We start from the raw sequence: 19,914 nt of genomic DNA, 5'->3' as shown, positions 1-19,914 counted from the left end.
GATATGGCATTTTTTGAAAGCGTCTGTTGAAAAGGCCAAAATTGCATAGGAGTATTGTAGCTGAAAATCGACTTGACGAATAACAAGTGTTTAGAGGTTTCTACCAAAAAATTCGGGTGAAATGGTTTGACTAAAATGCTTTTACTTTGGCTTTCAAACAGGATGTGCGTTGAACAATAAAACACCACACAGAAATTGTAAATGTTGAGAGAGAATGAAGAAATGAGAAATGAGAATGGAAACACTGGAAGAATTATAAATAATTCTGGAATTGTGAGACTGCATATTAAATTGGAACCTTACGATAGAAGCCTATACACTTTGTGCATTTTGTTAGAAGTTCAGGAGGAGAATTGGGAGTAGTTGAAGCAAAATAATATCGCATTCTTCGTAAAATCTCTGAAGACTGCTCCTTAATTTCATTGTAGTCCAAATTGGAATGTTGTTTCATTATATACAAAATGATCTGATAGAGAACGGTCTCCGTGGATAAATAGTGTCTCCGCTCCAGCCACAACTCCTTTCTGGTGGTTTCCATCGAAGTTTGGGTAAAATGCAGGATTAGCTTAAACATTTCTGGTTCCAAGTTCTCCGCCATTATGGTGATAAGGTCTTCAAAGGTATCCATGCTTACAATGTGTTCTTTAAGTGCAGTTCCATAATCATCCAGATATACCTTTTCGTCTTTTATCTGGATTTCGTTTATTTTGAAAGACTCAATAGGAATCACTGAAACGTCACTTTGATCTTCTGTTAGTTTACGTTTCTTAAAGCCTTTCAAAAAAATCTCATTTAGCTCTTTTTTTGTTGGCACTATATTGGCACTGCGCACAAGATCAACGTTTCCCCTAAAACCTTTGGTTTCCTTTGAGATTTTGTCAAAAACACTCCTGAAAATAATTCATATTTAGCAAATGGCAAATAATATGTATAAATCTTACTTAAGTTGATTTCCCAAAACGTTGCGGAAATTAGTTTCTTCGATCATTGACATTGCCAGACGGATGTTATTTGTGCTATGTGTAAATAAAACTAAAGAGTCGGAAAGTGTAGTTGCTTCAGTCGATTTGTGGTCATCCCGAGAAATCTAATAGAAAATAAATTTAAAATAAATAGTAAAAGAAAGATTAGACTCCGTACCAATAGCTTATATAGTATCTTATCGCGCTTTTGTTCTTCTCTTCCAAGAGTAAAACCATCGAATCGTCCCATATTGGTATCCGAAACGAGACGTAAGATGGACTGATTATAGGCCGCCGACAGAGTTTCGGGCGTTAGGCAGTGCTCTTTGGTCAATGGAAATTTCTGAAAGTTTCGACTAAAAATAGAATATGTCTTTAGCTCAACCTGACCATCGATCAGTTTGTAGACACCGCGATATGGGGTCACCATTAGTCCGGGACGCAAGCGCGAATTTTTCACGAACTTATCCCAATCTTCGCAACAGTCGTACTGATTCACATATATCATGCAACAATCCAAACTGCTATAATGTTCGCCGTGATTGTCTGTTAATAAACATTTAGAATTAGCATTATCTTTCTAACAAGTATAATAATCGAACTTTGTTTTAGGATTTTTTTTAAATGATAAGCTGACTTATGATTTTAATAATAAAATGGTTGGAATTTTTTTTTTACCCACGCAACGCCGACAACGGAAGACCGGATAAAGATACCAGGATCTGCTTTGCTCGGCCAGTTTTGGATCGGTGACATTATCCACAATCAACACAAAAAATAGAGACGTAAGAGATTGGCCATTTGTGTATGTTCCTGGTGAAATAGCACTTCAGACTTTTAATTATTTAAATTAATTATTTTAATGTAATGTTGTCTTACGCATATTCCAAATCAATTTAAAAAGCGGCAGATTGATAAAGAATGGAATTCGACCGGGGTAGCCCTGCAGCGTTTTAAGCTCCTTTATCTTGCTTTTCAGAATATCTCCCTGATCGGCTGACAATCTGTATATACAGTGCTGTTATATTTATCTTACCGATCTTGGTCAGTACTTACAGGTCCCAGGTTATATCTTCACCATGGCTTAGGAGCTCGGCAAACGTTTGTTGCACTTCCCTTACCGTGGGAACTTGGAGTTCCTCGTTTTCATTTGATGAGCTCATCCTCGCGATTTGTCTTTGCTTTGCAATTTTTTCCCTTACTCTTATTGCACATTGAAGATGGAAGTTGCAACGCAGTTCATTTATCGATAGCTGCATTGAATCTTCATAAATTACTCGTGCATCGTGAGTTAATGTAACGGTTTAATTTGCGATAGGTGAATTGAATTTAATGTTTGTTATCAGATTTCTCTCTGATGGAAGCAAATTCTCTTTAAAGTGACCCAAACAATTTCTTTTTAATTTCATGTTAATTAATTCTTATAAAGTCCTTTTGCTGAAGGCATGAGGTTTGGTTCAAATTCATATACAAAACTACATTGTCAAGGTACTAAAAGATTGTACGGGTTCTATGTTTACAAATAAATAATATTTTAAGTTAAAAAAAAAAAAAAAAATTAATTCTTAGTTTCCGATGACTTGTAAAAATGTGACCCACACTTGGGCTTATGGACCATAACTTTACCAAATTTAAGCCGATTTCAAAGTGACATATCTCTTAAGATTTTTGGTTGATTCTCTAAAATTCTGCATTTGAAATTCGAATCTGTCATTTAAGGGTTGATAAATTTGTTCCATGTTAGCTGTTTTTAACATATCAGAAAGTTTAACTTCTAGAGTTCATAACTTTACCTAATTTAATGGTTCATACGTCATAAGACTTGGTTTGGTTCTCTAAAAATCTGTCATTATCTTCTAGACATACTTTCGGAAGTGACTTTATTAAACTCATTCTCAAAGTTCGGAAATCATTTGCTGCTACTATTTAATCACCTTTGCCACTGGAACGGATATCTACACTTCACCCTTTGTGAGGGTCCTTCCCTATATCCTGGGAGCGGCGACGGCATGGTTATTCCTAGAGAATCGAATCCAGTTGGAGATCAGTGAGCCGAAGGAGCGTTTCTGCTGGCACCTGGCTTTACTAGTTGTAGATCACTTAAGTAGCTGTAGATTATATACGTATTATATTTACTTAAACATATTATCTTACCCCAGCAAAGAATATAGAATTGTTGACAATGCCCAAAAATGCAATTTCAATGTTTTAATATTTTGGTTCTATATTTTTAAAACATTTTTGGTAAAGTATAAAATATATAAAATATATATATCATATATTCATAAAATGAATAGAGATAAGATTCCAATAAATTGATATGGTATTTTTTGAAAGTGTCTCTTGAAAAGGTCAAAATTGAATAGGAGTATTGTAGCCGAAAATCGACTTGACGAATAACAAGTGTTTAGAGGTTTCTACCAAAAATTCGGGTGAAATGGTTTGACTAAAATGCTTTTACTTTGGCTTTCAAACAGGATGTGCGTTGAACAATAAAACACCACACAGAAATTTTAAATGTTTTTCTGGTAAAAAAAAACTGCAATAGCTCCAATAATTCTAGAATTGTGAGACTGCATATTAAATTGGAACCTTACGATAGAAGCCTATACACTTTGTGCATTTTGTTAGAAGTTCAGGAGGAGAATTGGGAGTAGTTGAAGCAAAATAATATCGCATTCTGCGTAAAATCTCTGAAGACTGCTCCTTAATTTCATTGTGGTCCAAATTGGAATGTTGTTTCATTATATACAAAATGATCTGATAGAGAACGGTCTCCGTGGATAAATAGTGTCTCCGCTCCAGCCACAACTCCTTTCTGGTGGTTTCCATCGAAGTTTGGGTAAAATGCAGGATTAGCTTAAACATTTCTGGTTCCAAGTTCTCCGCCATTATGGTGATAAGGTCTTCAAAGGTATCCATGCTTACAATGTGTTCTTTAAGTGCAGTTCCATAATCATCCAGATTTACTTTTTCGTCTTTTATCTGGATTTCGTTTATTTTGAGAGACTCAATAGGAATCACAGAAACGTCACTTTGATCTTCGGTTAGTTTACGTTTCTTAAAGCCTTTCAAACTGGGCTTTAAAATCTCATTTAGCTCTTTTTTTGTTGGCACTATATTGGCACTGCGCACAAGATCAACGTTTCCCCTAAAACTTTTGGTTTCCTCTGAGATTTTGTCAAAAACAATCCTGAAAATAATTCAAATTTAGCAAATGGCAAATAATATGTTAAAATCTTACTTAAGTTGATTTCCCAAAACGTTGCGGAAATTAGGTTCTTCGATCATTGACATTGCCAGACGAATGTTATTAATGCTATGTGTAAATAAAATTAAGGATTTGTGGTTTTGCCGAGGAATCTAATGGAGAATAATTTTAAAATAAATAATTAAAGAAAGCTTATACACCGTACCAACTGCTTAGGTAGTATCTTATCGCGCTTTGGTTCTTCTCTTTCAAGAGTAAAACCATCGAATCGTCCCATATTGGTATCCGAAACGAGACGTAAGATGGACTGATAAGAGGACTTCGACAAAGTTTCGGGCGTTATGCAGTGCTCGTTGATCAATGAAAATATCTGAAGGTTTCGTCCAAAAATAGAATATGTCCTTAGCTCAACCTGACCATCGATCAGTTTGTAGACACCGCAATATGGGGTCACCATTAGTCCGGGACGAAAGCTCGCATTTTCCACGAACTTATCCCAATCTTCATAACAGAAGTACTGATTCACATATACCATGCAACAATCCAAGCTGCTATAATGTTCGTCGTGATTGTCTGTTAATAAACATTTAGAATTTGCATTATCTTTCTTTAATTTTAATAGAGTATATTTCATCATGAATATGTTACTGTTGGTAATTTACCCACGCAACGCCGACAACGGAAGACCGGATAAAGATACCAGGATCTGCTTTGCTCCGCCAGTTTCGGATCGGTGACATCATCCACAATCAACACAAAAAATAGGGACGTAAGAGACTGGCCATTTGTGTATTTTCCTGGTGAAATAGCATATCAGGCGAATAATTATTTTAATGTGGCAAATATTGTCTTACTCATATTCCAAATCGATTTAAAAAACTCCTGATTCATAAAGAATGGAATTCCACCAGGGAAGCCTTGCATCGTTTTAAGCTCCTTTATCTTGCTTTTTAGAATGTCTCCCTGATCGGCTGACAATCTGTAGATACAGTCCTGTTATATTTATGTTACCGATCTTGGTCAGTACTTACAGGTCCCAGGTTATATCTTCACCATGGCTTAGTAGCTCGGCAAACGTTTGTTGCACTTCCCTTACGGTGGGAACTTGGAGTTCCTCGTTATCATTTAATGAGCACATGCTCGCGAATTGGTTTTTGCTCTGCAATTTTTGCTCAACTTCTAACTTTACATTGAAGATGGAAGTTGCAACGCAGTACATTTATCGATAGCTGCATTGAATAAATCTTCATAAATTTACTCAGCATCGTGAGTTTAATATGCGATAAATTAATTGAATTTGAAATTTCTTATCAGATTACTCTCAGATGGAAGCAAACGCTCTTTAAGGCCACCCAAAACTATTTCTTTTTATACCGTTGCAAATGTTATTCTAATTTGTTCTAATGTTAGTTAGTTCTTAGTTTCCGATTACATGTGAAAAGGTGACCCACACTTGGGCTTATTGACTTTACCATAACTTTACCAAATTTACCAAATTTTATCTCTTATGATATGTGGCTTGATTCTCTAAAAGTTTGCATTCGAATTTGTCATTTTAGGGTGGAGACATTTTTTTCATGTTAGCTATTTTTAACATATCACAAAGTTTAATAAAAAGAGTCCATTACTTTAACTAATTAAATGGTGCATACGTCTTAAAACTTGGTTTGGTTCTCTAAAAATCTGTCATTATCTTCTAGATATACTTTCGGGAATAACTTCATTATACTCATTCTTAAAGTTCGGAAAACATGTGCTGCGGTTCCCTGACTGTGGGAATTAAAATTGTATTTGTATATTTTTATTCTCTCATTTTTACAAAAAATGTATTTGTTCATTAAAATGTTCCTTATCTGCTGCATGTTGCAAAAGGAAATTGCACTGCTTTAATTTTTTCAATACACTTGTTGGGTGTGTGAAACGGAAACTTAAATGGCATTTTTAAAAACATCTTAACGACTGACAATTTCAAATAAAGTACCATTTGAGGTATCTATCAGTGATTAAAATATATCGGTAGGCGCTAGCGTTAGCTAAACTATCGCAAACAACGGTATTGTTTAATAGGATAGTCGTTAGTTGCATAAATTTAATTGATTTAAATCATCAAGCCGCCATATGTGGCGTGTGAGTAATTTTAGGAAATCTTTCGGTTCGTTAGATATTGCAAAATATACATCTTACAAATTCTTTTTTAATAATAAGGTTTCTCTATTTTTAATGGTCACCCCAAAATTTAAGCGCCTATCGATATCTTACTATCATCCCTAAGCACGCTCTTGCGAAAGTAAAAGAAAGAGAGTCTCTCGTTCAGTAACATTTCAGTGGTGTATTCAGGTTGTGGCCAGTGGGGGTTACCAGAAGGAATTTTAAATATATAATTTTTAACTTTTTTATATTTGAAAGACCGAAAATTGATAAATGAACTATATTCAATAAATATATTCCAAATATTTTTTCAGGATAGGCAAAAAGTTTGTCTAGAACCTTTCAAAATATATACGATTGGTTCAAGCTAGAGAATAGTTAAAATTACTCATTTTATTTAAATATATTTTTTAAATATAAGCCAGTAGCTTAACTTGATTCAAATTTTGGAAAGTTCGATACTTGAAAGTTCGTCTGAGTAATATATAACCATCCCCCGTAGTTTCTACGCCACTGTAGCAGTTAACAGAGAATTTCGCCGCATTAACAGAGAAGAGCATTATAACATTTGTGAGCGAACGAGCATTTAGCACCCTCTCACTCTGTGAATTTCACTTAGACGCGCTGCTTGTGTTTTCTTTCCCACTTAAGAATATTAAAAAATATATAAAAACTAGGAAAAAATAGCAATCGTTGTCAGTATAACGCCGTTTACAATTTTCTACTAATTGATACTGTGTACAGCTAAAACTGTTGAAATTATGACAAGATGTTAAATAAATTTTAACCGCGCTGTGGTTTTTTCGATGAGTGGTGGCGGTTTTTATGTTTTTTTAAGTTTATATTTAAAAAAAAAACATTACGCATAAAAAAAGAATCTTACGGCAACAAATCAAAACATATACAAAGTGACTAAAAGAGTTTTTTACGCCCACAAGGCGCAGTGAAAAAAAGAAATCCAGGCCCAGCATCCTTCAGCCTGCATCTTCTTCTTCTTTTGCATTCCTTTTCGCCGCGTGTGTATTGGTGTGTCCATGTGTGCATGAAAATTGTGTTAAATAAATTTATTCCAGCTGCCAACAACAAATTGTTGCCAAAAATATATAAAAATTCACAACAGTGTGCGCGTGTGTGTTAAATTAGCACTCCCAATTTGCTGTCTCTCTCGCTCCAACTGTGTTTTTAAACTGTTACCTGAAATGGGTGCGTGTGCGTGTGTTTCTTTTGCAAATTAATTTACTAAAAAACAACCAATACAATTTTTTTCTGGAAGGATAAATGGAAGGCAAATGAAGAGGCAACGCAGAAAACCAAAAACAGGTGAATAAAATCATAAAAATCATAAAATTTCAGAAATTAATTAAGCCAGCTCTGGGGCTTTATCTTTTTTTGTCTTGTGTGCTCTTGAGGGTTTTTGTCTTTTTCCTTATCAGCATCATTGAACAGCAGCCCATTGTTGTTGCTGCGGGGGCGCACAGTCGCTCTCTCGCTCGCTCTTTTGTTGTATTCTTTTCCCTTCGCTCTTTTCGCCGCTTTTAACTTGGCCAGCGAGGTTTTGTTATTGTTACTGCCTGTATGCTCTTCTGGTTGGAATTTTCTTCTTTTTTTTAGCATGTCGCTGTCGCTAAGGACTGACCTTGAACAAGTTCAGGCACAGTGGCACGCATGCTTCTTTGTCTGCCACCGTTTTGGCTCCTTTGCTCCTTTTCGCTTTTTTTAGCACCTTGGCCTTGGCCCGTTCCACTGTGCCGATTCGCCCCTTCTCCCTCTGCATATCCTCCAGTCTCTCCCCCCACGTGAGTGTTTGCTGAACATTGCGAGAGTGTTTACTTAATCACTTACAGTGGAACCTACACTTGTTCAGTTTTCTATAGATCGATAAAACAGCAGCACTGTTCAGTAAATTGTTATACTTTTTTTTATAAATAAATACCGATACCTTTATAAATACCGATTCATATTTATACTTGCCATAATCATGCGATATATATAAATACAAAAATTGATCATCATATCTCTCTTTGTTTCTGCGTGGCTTAAGACTACTAAAGAAATCGCTTTCGCATTAAATTACAGAAAATGTTTAAAAACTATTGATTTTTATAATAAAACATATATTTTCTTGATGTATTAATTAAATATTAATATCTTGTTGATCTTAGTCAATATAAAAATGTAAACTGTCAGTTTCAAGCCCATAAATTAGTTCTATCACTTTAAATCTTCAATCACATGCTCGTTGGCATCCAAAGCTCTAAATTTTAATTGTTGCCGTTTTCACGTTCTCCAAGCTCTCTTTTACTATATCCATATCTCTCGACTGCTTTTCTCTCTCATATGAATTTTAAAATTTTTTTTAGGTGGCCTTTCAGAACATTGTCTTCGCTTTATTTGTTTGCGTATCCGCTGTTGTTGCTACTTTTCGCCCACTTGTGCTTCTGGCCCACTGATAAGTGGTGGTGCGAAGCGTTAGACGGTTAGCGGTGTTACATTTATTGGCCCGTACAGTGACCCCAAGATTCGCCGCCAACGTCACGTCAACGTCAGCGGTTTGAGCTTTTTGCTTTCTCTTTTACTCCCGCTCGCTGCTCCCCGATATTGAATACGTACGATCTGAGATTCATTACTAATCACTGGGTTCAACTGATTTTTGTTGTAACAATTTTTAAATCTCAATAAGCAATATAAAACGAATTCCTTTTTCAAAAAAATAAGTTGTTAAATATCTAATTTGCCATTGTTGTGAGACAATGACAACAGTTTCTCATTAAATTATGATTTCGAAAATCTTTATTTGTTCTCTGCGTTTTATTAAGAACGTTTTTTCTTTCACAAAAGTGTTTTAAAAGTGTTGACCCATTTCTTAAAAATATATTTTGTTTGAACAAAGTATGAAATAAATTTATTGTTATTACAGACGGTGAAATGTAGACTATCTCATTTTACCTTACATGTATAAGTATGTACACGTATGTTTTTTCACAAGCTAAAATGGTATTCCAAATTCAAAGATAAAGAGGTGCAACCTCCCTCACATAATATTTGCACATGTGGAAAATGTTCCCTGGATATTGCGAGTATTTAGAATTTATTTATTGCTCGTGTAAATAGATAAAAACCAGAAACGTGTCGAAAAATATAACACAGAAGCGAACTTTAGTTCTATTTTATTAAGACGTACATTTTTACAATGCCCCCTGGTTCTGGAAAATAATTATGTTTACTTATAATCGGCTGTGAGTGCGATTTTATCAGCAACATTGCAAGAGTAACAAAGAATTGCGCTTTTCAAAATCGCGAAATTCTTCGTAATGTGAGGCCAGGAAAATAAAATGCAGATATGCAAATAAAAAGTTTATACTAAAATGTGAAACAAGAAAATGGTCGGAAAGGTGATCTTCCAATCACCAAGAAAAGTGAGTCATCGCCCAAGAATTTGTATTGTGGTTTTCGGCAAGCTCAGCGTGGCGACGCCCAGGTTCTTTTGTTTTCTTATATTTTCCTTCTTAACCAATTTAAACACAAACATATTGTATTTTTTGATTGAGTCCATTAGCCCAAAGAAATTCTGAGAATGCGTGCACAAAACTCGTTTTGCCCAGGGTTCAGAAACTGGACTTTGGCTTGCTGGCCTGTGAAAATGTAAACAAAAGGCGCGTAATTAAATTTTCATACGCAGCTAAGGTATATGTATTCATAAATTATTTAGCGTGCGAGAGACCAACCCTGCAGGAAGGCTATAAAATAGGCAGGACCCTTCCATTCCTCTTCGCTTGGGCGTGTCCCGGTTCCTCTATTTTGCATTTTAATTTCTCTCTTTCACGGGCTTTCTACTTACTACCTCTCCCCTTTGGCTTTTTAATTGCCAATTTGCGGGGTTCGCCGGTTTGTCACTCAGTCTGCTGTGTCCTTCAATCAAGCCGAATGCATTTGTCGTCGCCATGTCGTGCTTCCACCCGAACTCCCCTTTCCACTTCTTCTGATCCCTCTTTTGGGGTTATGAGTAATGCTCTGCACTTTATGTGGCAACAGGAAACTCCGCCATCCATGTCCTGACGAAGGCACACAGGCAACTATGTATTTTAGACGGCCGCAGGCTGCAGTGGATGAGTTAATTATGGCTTTGTGGCTTTGTACTGCGAGAAATTTCCCTAGTATTAAATAATTCCTTAATGATGAGATAAGAATTTCATAGTAATAACAAATAAGTCATTAAAGCAAAATATGCTGAAACATACTCGTTAAAAAAAGATGCGTTTATTTCATTTATTCTTGAACAAAATAAAAATGTATTTATTTAATAATACATTTTAATTTTCTAAAATTAAGTATTGTATGTTTTACGATTCTAGACTTTCTTGATTGTTAATGCCCGATGTTATTGTACCAGCAGTATGTCATTTGAATGTCATGGCTTCATTTTACTAACACGGTAGATTATATTTATGAACTATGTTTTAATATTTAATATTTCTCAAAAATTCTTGATTGTTAATGCTCGATGTTATTATGTTATCTCTCCTTCAACACATGGCTTGGATTCGTTTCTGTGAGTGCAGGCCAACGCCCAAGCCATGCCACAGGAATTGGGCAAGACGTGTCGCAAGATAGAGGCTCGTAAATCCCGAGAAGGAGGCGGATAAACCGTCGGAGTCTCGGGCAGATTGCATCCGCATCCGTTGCCAGTGATGTCTAACACTGCGATTGCGATTGCAAGCACATTAACAAACGCCCCCGCACAGTTGCCAGTTGCATTCGCCTAAATATCTGTCTGGCATCGTTACTTAGCATTGCCCCGCAATTTGTTTGCCGACGTGAGTGTGCGTGCGGCTGTCGGAATGGAAATGGAAATGAAAATGGGAAAAGTTTGTTGCCTATGCAGTTTCACCCACAAACCGCAAAATGTTGTCGGCAGAGAAAAAACTCCCTCAGCATGTTGTAATTGCGGCATGTTAGCAGCAGCAAACTCGACTGGGTTTTCCTAAACCTCCCCCTACTTTTATATTTTTCTGCCAGTCGGCGAAACTCCTTCAAGCCGCTGACTCACATTTTTCGACATCTGGGGCAGGGAGAGTTTTCCGTGGTCCTCAGCATGATGCATGCACTCAAAAAATCGGTTTAAACCGACAAAGAGTCAAAAACATGGTGTGAACCCAAGAAATAATATAATATAAACTATATCAATACCACCGTTGATTTGCCCAATTTACATTTAAATTGATATTTAACTTACTAGACCTTGGAGACAAGAAGTTTTTTTCAATTTTAATTCCTCCAGACTATAATTGATTGGGTTCCATTGAGTTTTTCTTAGTGTGTCTGCATATGGCATGTGTATACAATCTGAATGTTTGTAGGCACACATGGATGGCTGCATTTGTGAGCCATCAACATGTGAGGGACATTTGTCTAGCCGGCGGCGGGGACTTAAAGTTTAATGCTTGAGCTCTTGACTCCCATTTGACAACGGCGACAGGATGCCAAGTGGTGAATGCAACGCTCTCCGGGCTCTCGAGATGTCTTCAGATTACTCTGACATATATACGATCTCCAGCTGTGCGCATTTCCATGCTTCAGGTTCCCAGAATTTGCCTCACTCTGACGCGTTAACAATAGCCCCGCATCAATTGAAGAAAATTCCAGGCAATTAAATACATGTTATCATATTCAAATGCTTTTTATAGTGGATATTAGTCATCAAATGAATTTTTATAGTTTGCTAACACTACAATTTAAGTTGTGCGATAACTGTGCACTATTTAACTGACGCCCCTAAATGCAAATTTCTAAACTAAATGCTATGATAGTTTAGAAATATGCATTTAGGGGCGTCTAATTATAAAATGCAGATAACCACCTATTTATTCTTTAAAGAAGGCTCAGGAATAAGTATTTTTTTTCGATTTTGTTTTGTATTGCGTTTTTTTTAAACAAACAAAAGTTACGTACGTGACTTGCATTACCATCGCCTCGCCAAAAACCGGTTTAAAAGTTATCCACACTTAAAGCTGTTTTTTCCGCTTAAAAAGTAATCTTAAGCTGATTGGCAGAACCCGGCTTACAAAAAAAAACCCCGAACACTTTCCACACTTTCAATTGAATAACAATTGGATAACGTAACTTCGCATTCAAGTTAACTTCAACTAGCAAATACAACTGCAATTTTCTGCACTTATGGTAAAAGCTTGTTGTTTGTTTTTCTATACTTTAAAGTAGTTTAGTTGCTAATTACCCGTTGCAACTAAGTGCTTGATATGTAATAAGTCGGAATAATACAAATTATTGCTGTGAAGGCTCTCATATTGTATTTATTTGTTTGGTATATATAAATATTATACTCCCGATTGATCGCTATTGCCACAAAGCAACACTGCTGCACGTGAATGTTGCATTGAACACAAGTGAGGGACAACCTGACAGGCATTCAAAGTGTTTTTGGGCAGCAGCCAAGTTTTCGCAGTGCCAACCTGCTGCCATTCAATGAATACAATTCCTCCGAGGGAAAAGTGCCGGTCGGTAACTAATCAAAAGCCCAATACGATACGATACCAGATAAACAAAAGAAGACGCCCGGCCCCGAACTGCAGGCGAATCTATTGTCGCTGCTGATGTTTTTGTTGCCCATTCAGACCACGATAAAATTTAACCTTCGACTTGAAAAAGTTATTTGGCGTTGCTGCTGGCATTTTATCGACTGCAAAATGCCAGCCTTTGGCAAACTTCCCAGCCCCACACCCCATATAAAACCTCCCTTTGCCCCCGTGATATAGCTTCTCGGAGTCTAGGCTTATTTGTGTAAAGTTTACGAGAGGTGTGAGTACTTTAATGGAAACAAAGGTGAGGTTTGTGCGCAATGTTTGCACAAAGAGGCGGGAAAAATAGGTTGGTTCAGGGAGTTTATTTCTTAGCTTTTGAAATCGTACTCAAACATTTGCCAAAAGATCAAAATATAAACATTTTCTTATTACAAATAATAACAAGACCCCTATATCTTCTTTTTTATGTGGACATAATCAACGTTGTAGTAACTTCGTTTAGTTCAAGGTCCAATAAAGTAATTTCTTAATTGAATTCATATCATGCCGGTCATCCAGATAATTTATGAAGATTTCTCAGGGTTTTCCCGGGGGACCGTCAGATAATTGTCGCTATAATTAATTACAAAGTTAAGGTCACAGTGGGTTACATACAAAAATCGATTGCTTGCTAAACGTAATTGAAAAACTTGATATTAAAGTATTATTAAATCTGTTAAATTGATTTTCCGTTAGGTTACAATTCGTTGTAATATTTACATTGTTCAAAAAGCTTTAAAAACTTAAAAGTTTCAGTGAAATTAATCATGTAACATAAAATGTCAACTCACTTTGATTTTTAAAAAAGTAATAAAAGTGGACATACAATTATTTCTAATATCCTTAACAAGCACAATATCGTGACTGCTGGCAGTAAATTTCTGATAGAACTACCCTCGAAGTCAGAGCTGCAGCGAAACTTCATTTTGCATTGCATTCCGGCCTTGGTTGTTTTTGGCCAGTTTTGCTGTTACCGAACAGCTGGCAAAGGTCAAAGGCTCAGTTGTAATTAGTTTTTGCATATCTTGAGGCAGGCGCATCCGGCAGTTAACCCCAAACTCCAATTTTATTTTCCCTAGATCTCGGTGCCGTGGCCAAAAGGACACAGTCGTCCCTTGGAAACAGTTGCGTGCTACCATGAACCATTAACAACAAGCTAGTGCAACCTTTTTACATTAACCATCATGTCTATAGAGAACTATTGACTCTGGCGGCGAATTTACATGAGTATAACAATTTTATAACGTTTCGTGTTGTTCCGGCCTCAAAGTTGTGACGCTTTCGATGGCAACAATGAAATATTAAATAGCTGAAATATAGGGCGGAATAGGGGCACAACTCGTCTGGAATTAGGGGAGTAATCTTATCGGGAGCTCACAGGCTATCTAATCAAGAAAGAGCTATCGCAGATGTTGTTTAATAACCTCCCAAAGGAGCGTTTCACAAACGGATAATCAGATGAGTGCAACTCAAGACTATTTCAATATTCCACGGAGCCATCGGTACAATGTATTTCAATTATACTGCAGCTCATGTGCACATTCGACACAACTACGTGACTGGAGAACACCTCGGACTGGGTTTCTCGTTCGAGTCTGAAGAGTTCCTTTTTTATTCTGGCACACTATCTACGGACATGTGCATGAGTGCGTCTTCCGGTTGCCTTCAAAAATATCAAAAATATATATAAACAGACAAGAGAAAACACAATGTGGATAAGGAGAAGCTAAAGTCAAAAGTAAAATTATGAACAGTAGAATAAGGCACGGGTCGGGAGCCTTATTCTACTGAACCCCCAATTCACCAGAATAATTATCTTCTTTATTGTAGGCTTATGAGTTTTAAGTGGTGGAAATCTATCTCAAGTACTTCGGAAGCCATTTTGTCTGAAAGAAGCTATCAAAGTCTTAAAATAAATGTCTAATTTATCGCTTACTTAAAACCCGATTAGATAAACTTAAGTTCTTTATTTTGAAATCTTATCAAAATTGCCAACTACCGAACTGCAACACATTGTCAATTAATATTGATAATGATTTTTTTGTTCAAGATTTATTTATTGAGAAAGAAGTTATCAAATGCTACCGTTTGAAAAAATGTTTAGTAGGTAATGCTTTTCGTTTTCAATTTTGAAATATAAGAACTGTGATACCATCTAAACCAAGTTACTGATTTCTTTGTTTATTTGCCAAAAAATTCCGTTGACTTTTTTTTTAAGAATAATTGAGTACTTTTTTTTTATTCTAAGGTTCACCTAATTAGGTAATTACGTTTGTTTGCCTTGTTTGATAAGCGAAATTAATGTATTCAAAAACATTCCGCCACTTTGTAGATATGTACGTAACACCCATTTCCGATAGCTGAACATTTTAAGTGTGTGAATCAAATTGAGTCCGAGTAGCCACCGCGGTTTATAGTACAGCCAATTAATATGTTTGCACTTCCATAACGATTAACTACTCGATTTCCGATAAGGTTTTAGTCATGGGACGTCATCGATTCTGTTGTCAGTAGAATAATTCAGCAAAAGTTGTGACTGATTCCTAGGAATTCCTTTATCGATATTGAAAAAGCAATCGCAATTGCGGCAAATAAATCAATAATTTGAACTTATCTTTAAGCGTTTTTCACTGTCGATTAGTGCGAGCGCGTGGAAACTGCCTGGGAGCACTTTCAGTATAGTTTCGGATGTCCCCCGGAATCCATCAGGTGTCACGCTGCCGCTTTGAATAAATTATGGCAGGTGCGTTTCATTGGCATCGATTGCATGACGTCAGTTCAGTGAACTTGTCTGAAAAGATAGTGTGCTCCTCGCTTAATTCATGTGAGACCTGTTGACACCTGCTGCTGGCCATTTAGTAAATTAACAACATGTCATGCCAGCCAATTGCCCTAATGCTCCAGGTGATTATCGCTTTGGCGATAGGCCAGTGGGAAATGGGTCTTAAGTGGTTCTTACTAACCGTTTCCTTTTACCTTTTTGCCGTTACAGCCACTTGGATCCGGAGTTAAATGGCCAAAGCACGCAGAAAACGCTTCCGTCTGAGGTGTCCGGAAATAGAGTTAGATACAATTAGAAGCCGCTAGGATGGACAAGCGATCGTTGTGCCTGCTGCTCATCTGCATCAATGTGTGCCTGGTCATCTGGCTGGTCAGTGTGCAGCAGTCGCCGATGCTGGAGGCGGAGATCATGGCCGACTTCAGCGGGAGTAGCAGCGGCAGCAGCAGCAGCAGCACCTCACAGCCGCCGACGAGGGGGAGCCGGGGTGGCAGGGGTAGCAGGAGCAAACCAAACCAAATAACACACCAGCCTAGTCGCTCACCTAGTAATAACGATAGTAGCCTAGTTAGCAATCACCACCTGGCCACGCCCCCGCCGCCGTCGGCCTCCCAAACACCCGCCCCCCCTGGCAGCAGTATGCACCTGATGGATCTGCCCAATTTCGTCTATCTGATGGACCAGCCCGCCTGTGATAAGGATGTTCAGGTGCTGGTATTGGTCCACTCGGCAGTGAGGAACATTGACAAGCGGCGGATCATCCGGCAAACGTGGGCGGATCGCAGCTACATCGACCACACCCCCCTCAGAGTCATCTTCCTGGTGGGCGGAGTGGGCGAGAACGCCGAGAAATGGCAGCAGTTTCTGGGACGCGAGAACCACCTGCACGGCGATCTCATCCAGGGGAACTTCGACGATGCCTATCGCAACATGACCTACAAGCATGTGATGGCCCTCAAGTGGTTCAACGAGAAGTGTGCGCATGCCCAGCTGCTGGTCAAAGTGGACGACGATGTCTTCATGAACACGCCCCAGCTGGTCAAGTACTTGGCCACTCCTTCGTTGCCGGAGCACTCGATGCTCCTCGATCCGGATCTTCTCCTCTGCCGGTCTGTGAATCGGTCGAGGGTCAAGCGGACATTTCGGGTATGTGCTTCTCAGTGATTTGCAAAACTGGATTACACTTTCACTGATTTTTCGCTTTACTAGTTCTTATCAGCGAAAATTTTATGGCCAGGTTTTTGTTTGTTTTGCAATGCAATTTGTAGTAATCTAAGTGTTGAATTTTTCGGTTTTTTTCTTTTAAGGTTAACATCTTAAATGTTCATTAAATTCAAAAAAATCTTAATTTTCTCCGAGGAACTAACCTTTTAAATTTAAAATCTGAGAGAAAACGTGATTTATTGTCATAATGCTACCCTTGAAGAATTTCTGTTTTTTGATTAAAAATCAATTAGCATTAACGCAAACTGAGTTATTAGTGAGATAAGAATTACCAAGGGAGTTGTCACAAAAATCAGACCGAACCCAATTCGGTTGAAAATTGAATGTACATATATCAATACAAGATAAAACCAAAATTTGTTTGTATGTCCATCTATACAAACTCCAAGCCAATTTTTTTGAAGAGATTTCTTTGACACCCCGAATATAAATGTAATAATATTACTCTGTGAATATTATCCAGTGAAAGGAAGATAATATTAATACCATGAAATCCCTTTTCAAGTGACAACCTACTAACCAAAATCTCTTTTTATTGCAGTCCAAGTGGCGGGTGACCTACAAGGAGTACCCGAACCGCTTCTACCCGGAGTACTGTCCCGGAATGGCCATCGTCTATGCACCAGACGTAGTGCGTCGGCTGTTCGAGGCGGCGCAAAAGGCGAAATACTTCTGGGTAGACGACGTCCTCATCACGGGCATCCTGGCCGAGGAGACGGGCACCAAGATCACCAAGCTGAAGTACTACCTCGAACAGAAGGACGTCCGCAAGTTGCTCGGCGGTGGGGCCGATCTTGAAGAGCCCCCGTTCCTCTTCACCAATCACGCCATTCTGCCGGACGAAAGCATGGCCATTTGGCAGATGGCGCTGGACAGGATCCAGAGGCCACTACTCACCCATCCCGCCTCCTCATCCGCATCCGCATCCTCTGCAACCTCCGCTTCCAAGTCAGCACCAGAAGTGCCAAGTGCGAACATTTCCGAGGCGCAGACGAGCACCGGCCTCAGCTAGTTTGACTGGCAAACACACTCGATGGATTACGTTTAGTTTCTTTGGCTGTTCAGTTTTAGGGTTTCGTTAAGCTTAAGTTTTAAGTTCGTAGTTATCCCTAATGTTAACTGATTAATGATAGGTAGCATTTTTTGTCGGGACGAACACAACGGAACATTGCAAGTCAAGTGAACCACCAACCACCTGCCTACAATCATTCGTATCATATGAACCGTAACTATTCTAAGGATTATACTGATAGTCATGTACATCCAATGCGAGTCGCTCACCAACAGAAACATTAACCATGAACACCAATCTCCAAACCAGCAGCAACGATAAAATGAGCGCAATACATTAGGCACAACTCTTAGCTCTTAAGAAAACTACAATAGTACTTAATAAACTAAACAAATAAAATGAAAGGAGAAAGCTATAAACAAAGCAGACAAACTGAGGATTCAAGAGTTTAGTGAAATCAGTGAGTAACCAAACCAAATATTGAATTCGATATGGGCAGCATGATTAAATTATATATATATACGTAGGGACGAAAGAATTGCGGAGCGAGCCGTGCTTACATAATATTTAACTATTTTTTGTAAATGTATGTATTTTGTAGCTGTCCATCTCTCTATATCGTTTCGATCCTAGTATTCCAGTAATGCCAATGGATGGAGATTCTGAGTCTGCGTAGGCGTACACATTTATGCGGATATTCTTAATGAAATTTAAATAACTTAAGTGGGAACAGAAATGCCAGGAACGTTAACATGAAATATCAAAAACAAAATTAGCAAATTGAACGGTCCGAAAACGCTAAAAACGATGAACGAACGAAAATTGTAACAAATGAAATTTATAATGTGTAATAAAATTAATTAAATGTTCAAGTTTGTCAGAAATTATATGAAAATCATTTCAAAATACAAATCTCAAACGAAAAAAGTGCATTTTAATTTTGTAAGTTTTAAAATTAGATTTGAATTTACTGCTTCACAGTTGTGCAAGCAGTTTGAAGAGAAAGAGACAACTATAGTGTCAACTATAGTTTCATAGCAATAATCTTTATTTCAGTCTTAAAGCAAGCAGTCCACAAAAGCAAAGAGTGCAGAGACAATATATAAGCAAAGTGACTTTTGTAGCGGGCTGCTTTATTCAATATGAAATTTTGCCGCGAAATTCAAAAACATCATTTTTAGAAAAGAGAGAATGCTAAGCCGATACAATCCGGGGATCTAAAGAAATACCTTCCTACCGAATTTATATGGAAATTCAATATCAAAGAGAGTTTCACAGCAAGCAACTTTGTTTACTTTAAATTGGAAATTTTTGGCGGGTAATTTGAAAATATTCAGTCAAACGACCTTTTCTGAATAATTTAAAGCTCTTCAATACGTACGTGCCTCTGTCATATTTGCACTTGGCCAGGACACGCCCGCACTTCTGCTAATTCACCTGTTTGCCGTGTAAATAATTCATTGCGAGCCTGGAAACCAAAGACCCATTTAAGCAGCTGCGTTCAAGGACTTTAAAATCGCCACGTTGAACCAGAGAATCGAAATGCGGAGAATTAATTTTCGAGTGGCACTTATTTTTGGATCAAAGGTATAGGGAAGGGTGTGCAGGTATTTGTGCACCTGATGACAAGTAATTGTTTTTATTCCCACGGTGTGTTGTTGACATTGACATTCGGAGGTGAAAGGAAAAAGGGGGGTAGCAAAAAAAAAGGACCCTCGATGACGTGTGTGCGGGAAGCCAATTGTTGCATTATAGCGACCATTTCGCTGCTGATTAGCCGAGCTCCATTCAGTGGTTCTCGACTGGCCAGCGAGTACGGACATAGTTCAACTTAGGGATTAAATATTTACTTTCGAACGGACAGGACATGGCAGCTATGGGTTCGGTAAGTACTCAATACGTGGCAATCAAGTCAATAAACGAACTACCGAAGGGTTTTCTTACTTATCGCTGATTGCTTTATAATGTCACAGGAAGTGCACTCCTTCACTTCATAAGTGCTG

General features: G+C 37.8%; 3 protein-coding genes across 5 annotated transcripts; 1 reads left to right on the top strand and 2 right to left on the bottom strand.

Annotated features, from left to right (window-relative positions):
- Window positions 1-122: 122 nt before the first annotated feature.
- Window positions 123-2,193, bottom strand: LOC108038099. Its single transcript, XM_017114814.1, has 6 exons — window positions 2,019-2,193; window positions 1,842-1,966; window positions 1,641-1,775; window positions 1,141-1,508; window positions 942-1,087; window positions 123-890 (listed from the first exon to the last, which is right to left on the bottom strand). Exons 1-6 carry the CDS (start codon window positions 2,123-2,125, stop codon window positions 287-289), a joined length of 1,485 nt encoding a protein of 494 aa, XP_016970303.1. The 5' UTR covers window positions 2,126-2,193; the 3' UTR covers window positions 123-286.
- A 1,072-nt stretch (window positions 2,194-3,265) lies between these two features.
- LOC123036941 lies at window positions 3,266-5,366 on the bottom strand. Its single transcript, XM_044457846.1, has 6 exons — window positions 5,205-5,366; window positions 5,028-5,152; window positions 4,836-4,970; window positions 4,379-4,746; window positions 4,207-4,325; window positions 3,266-4,155 (listed from the first exon to the last, which is right to left on the bottom strand). Exons 1-6 carry the CDS (start codon window positions 5,309-5,311, stop codon window positions 3,543-3,545), a joined length of 1,467 nt encoding a protein of 488 aa, XP_044313781.1. The 5' UTR covers window positions 5,312-5,366; the 3' UTR covers window positions 3,266-3,542.
- Window positions 5,367-6,931: 1,565 nt separating this feature from the next.
- On the top strand, window positions 6,932-18,795 carry LOC108047786 (UDP-GlcNAc:betaGal beta-1,3-N-acetylglucosaminyltransferase 7). 3 transcript variants are annotated; one of them, XM_044458017.1, is made up of 4 exons: window positions 6,938-7,016; window positions 7,395-7,641; window positions 15,889-16,821; window positions 17,441-18,795. In XM_044458017.1, exons 3-4 carry the CDS (start codon window positions 15,985-15,987, stop codon window positions 17,909-17,911), a joined length of 1,308 nt encoding a protein of 435 aa, XP_044313952.1. In that variant the 5' UTR covers window positions 6,938-7,016; window positions 7,395-7,641; window positions 15,889-15,984; the 3' UTR covers window positions 17,912-18,795. The 3 variants fall into 3 exon arrangements, with proteins under 3 accessions (XP_044313951.1, XP_044313952.1, XP_016983628.2); XM_044458016.1 differs by having other exon boundaries at window positions 6,932-7,641; XM_017128139.2 differs by lacking the exons at window positions 6,938-7,016; window positions 7,395-7,641 and adding an exon at window positions 15,518-15,639.
- Window positions 18,796-19,914: the final 1,119 nt, after the last annotated feature.

This window comes from Drosophila rhopaloa, unplaced genomic scaffold (genome assembly GCF_018152115.1).
Source record: "Drosophila rhopaloa isolate 14029-0021.01 unplaced genomic scaffold, ASM1815211v1 contig_163, whole genome shotgun sequence".
NCBI lineage: Eukaryota > Metazoa > Arthropoda > Insecta > Diptera > Drosophilidae > Drosophila > Drosophila rhopaloa.
This window is presented reverse-complemented; position numbering and strand designations above follow the sequence as displayed.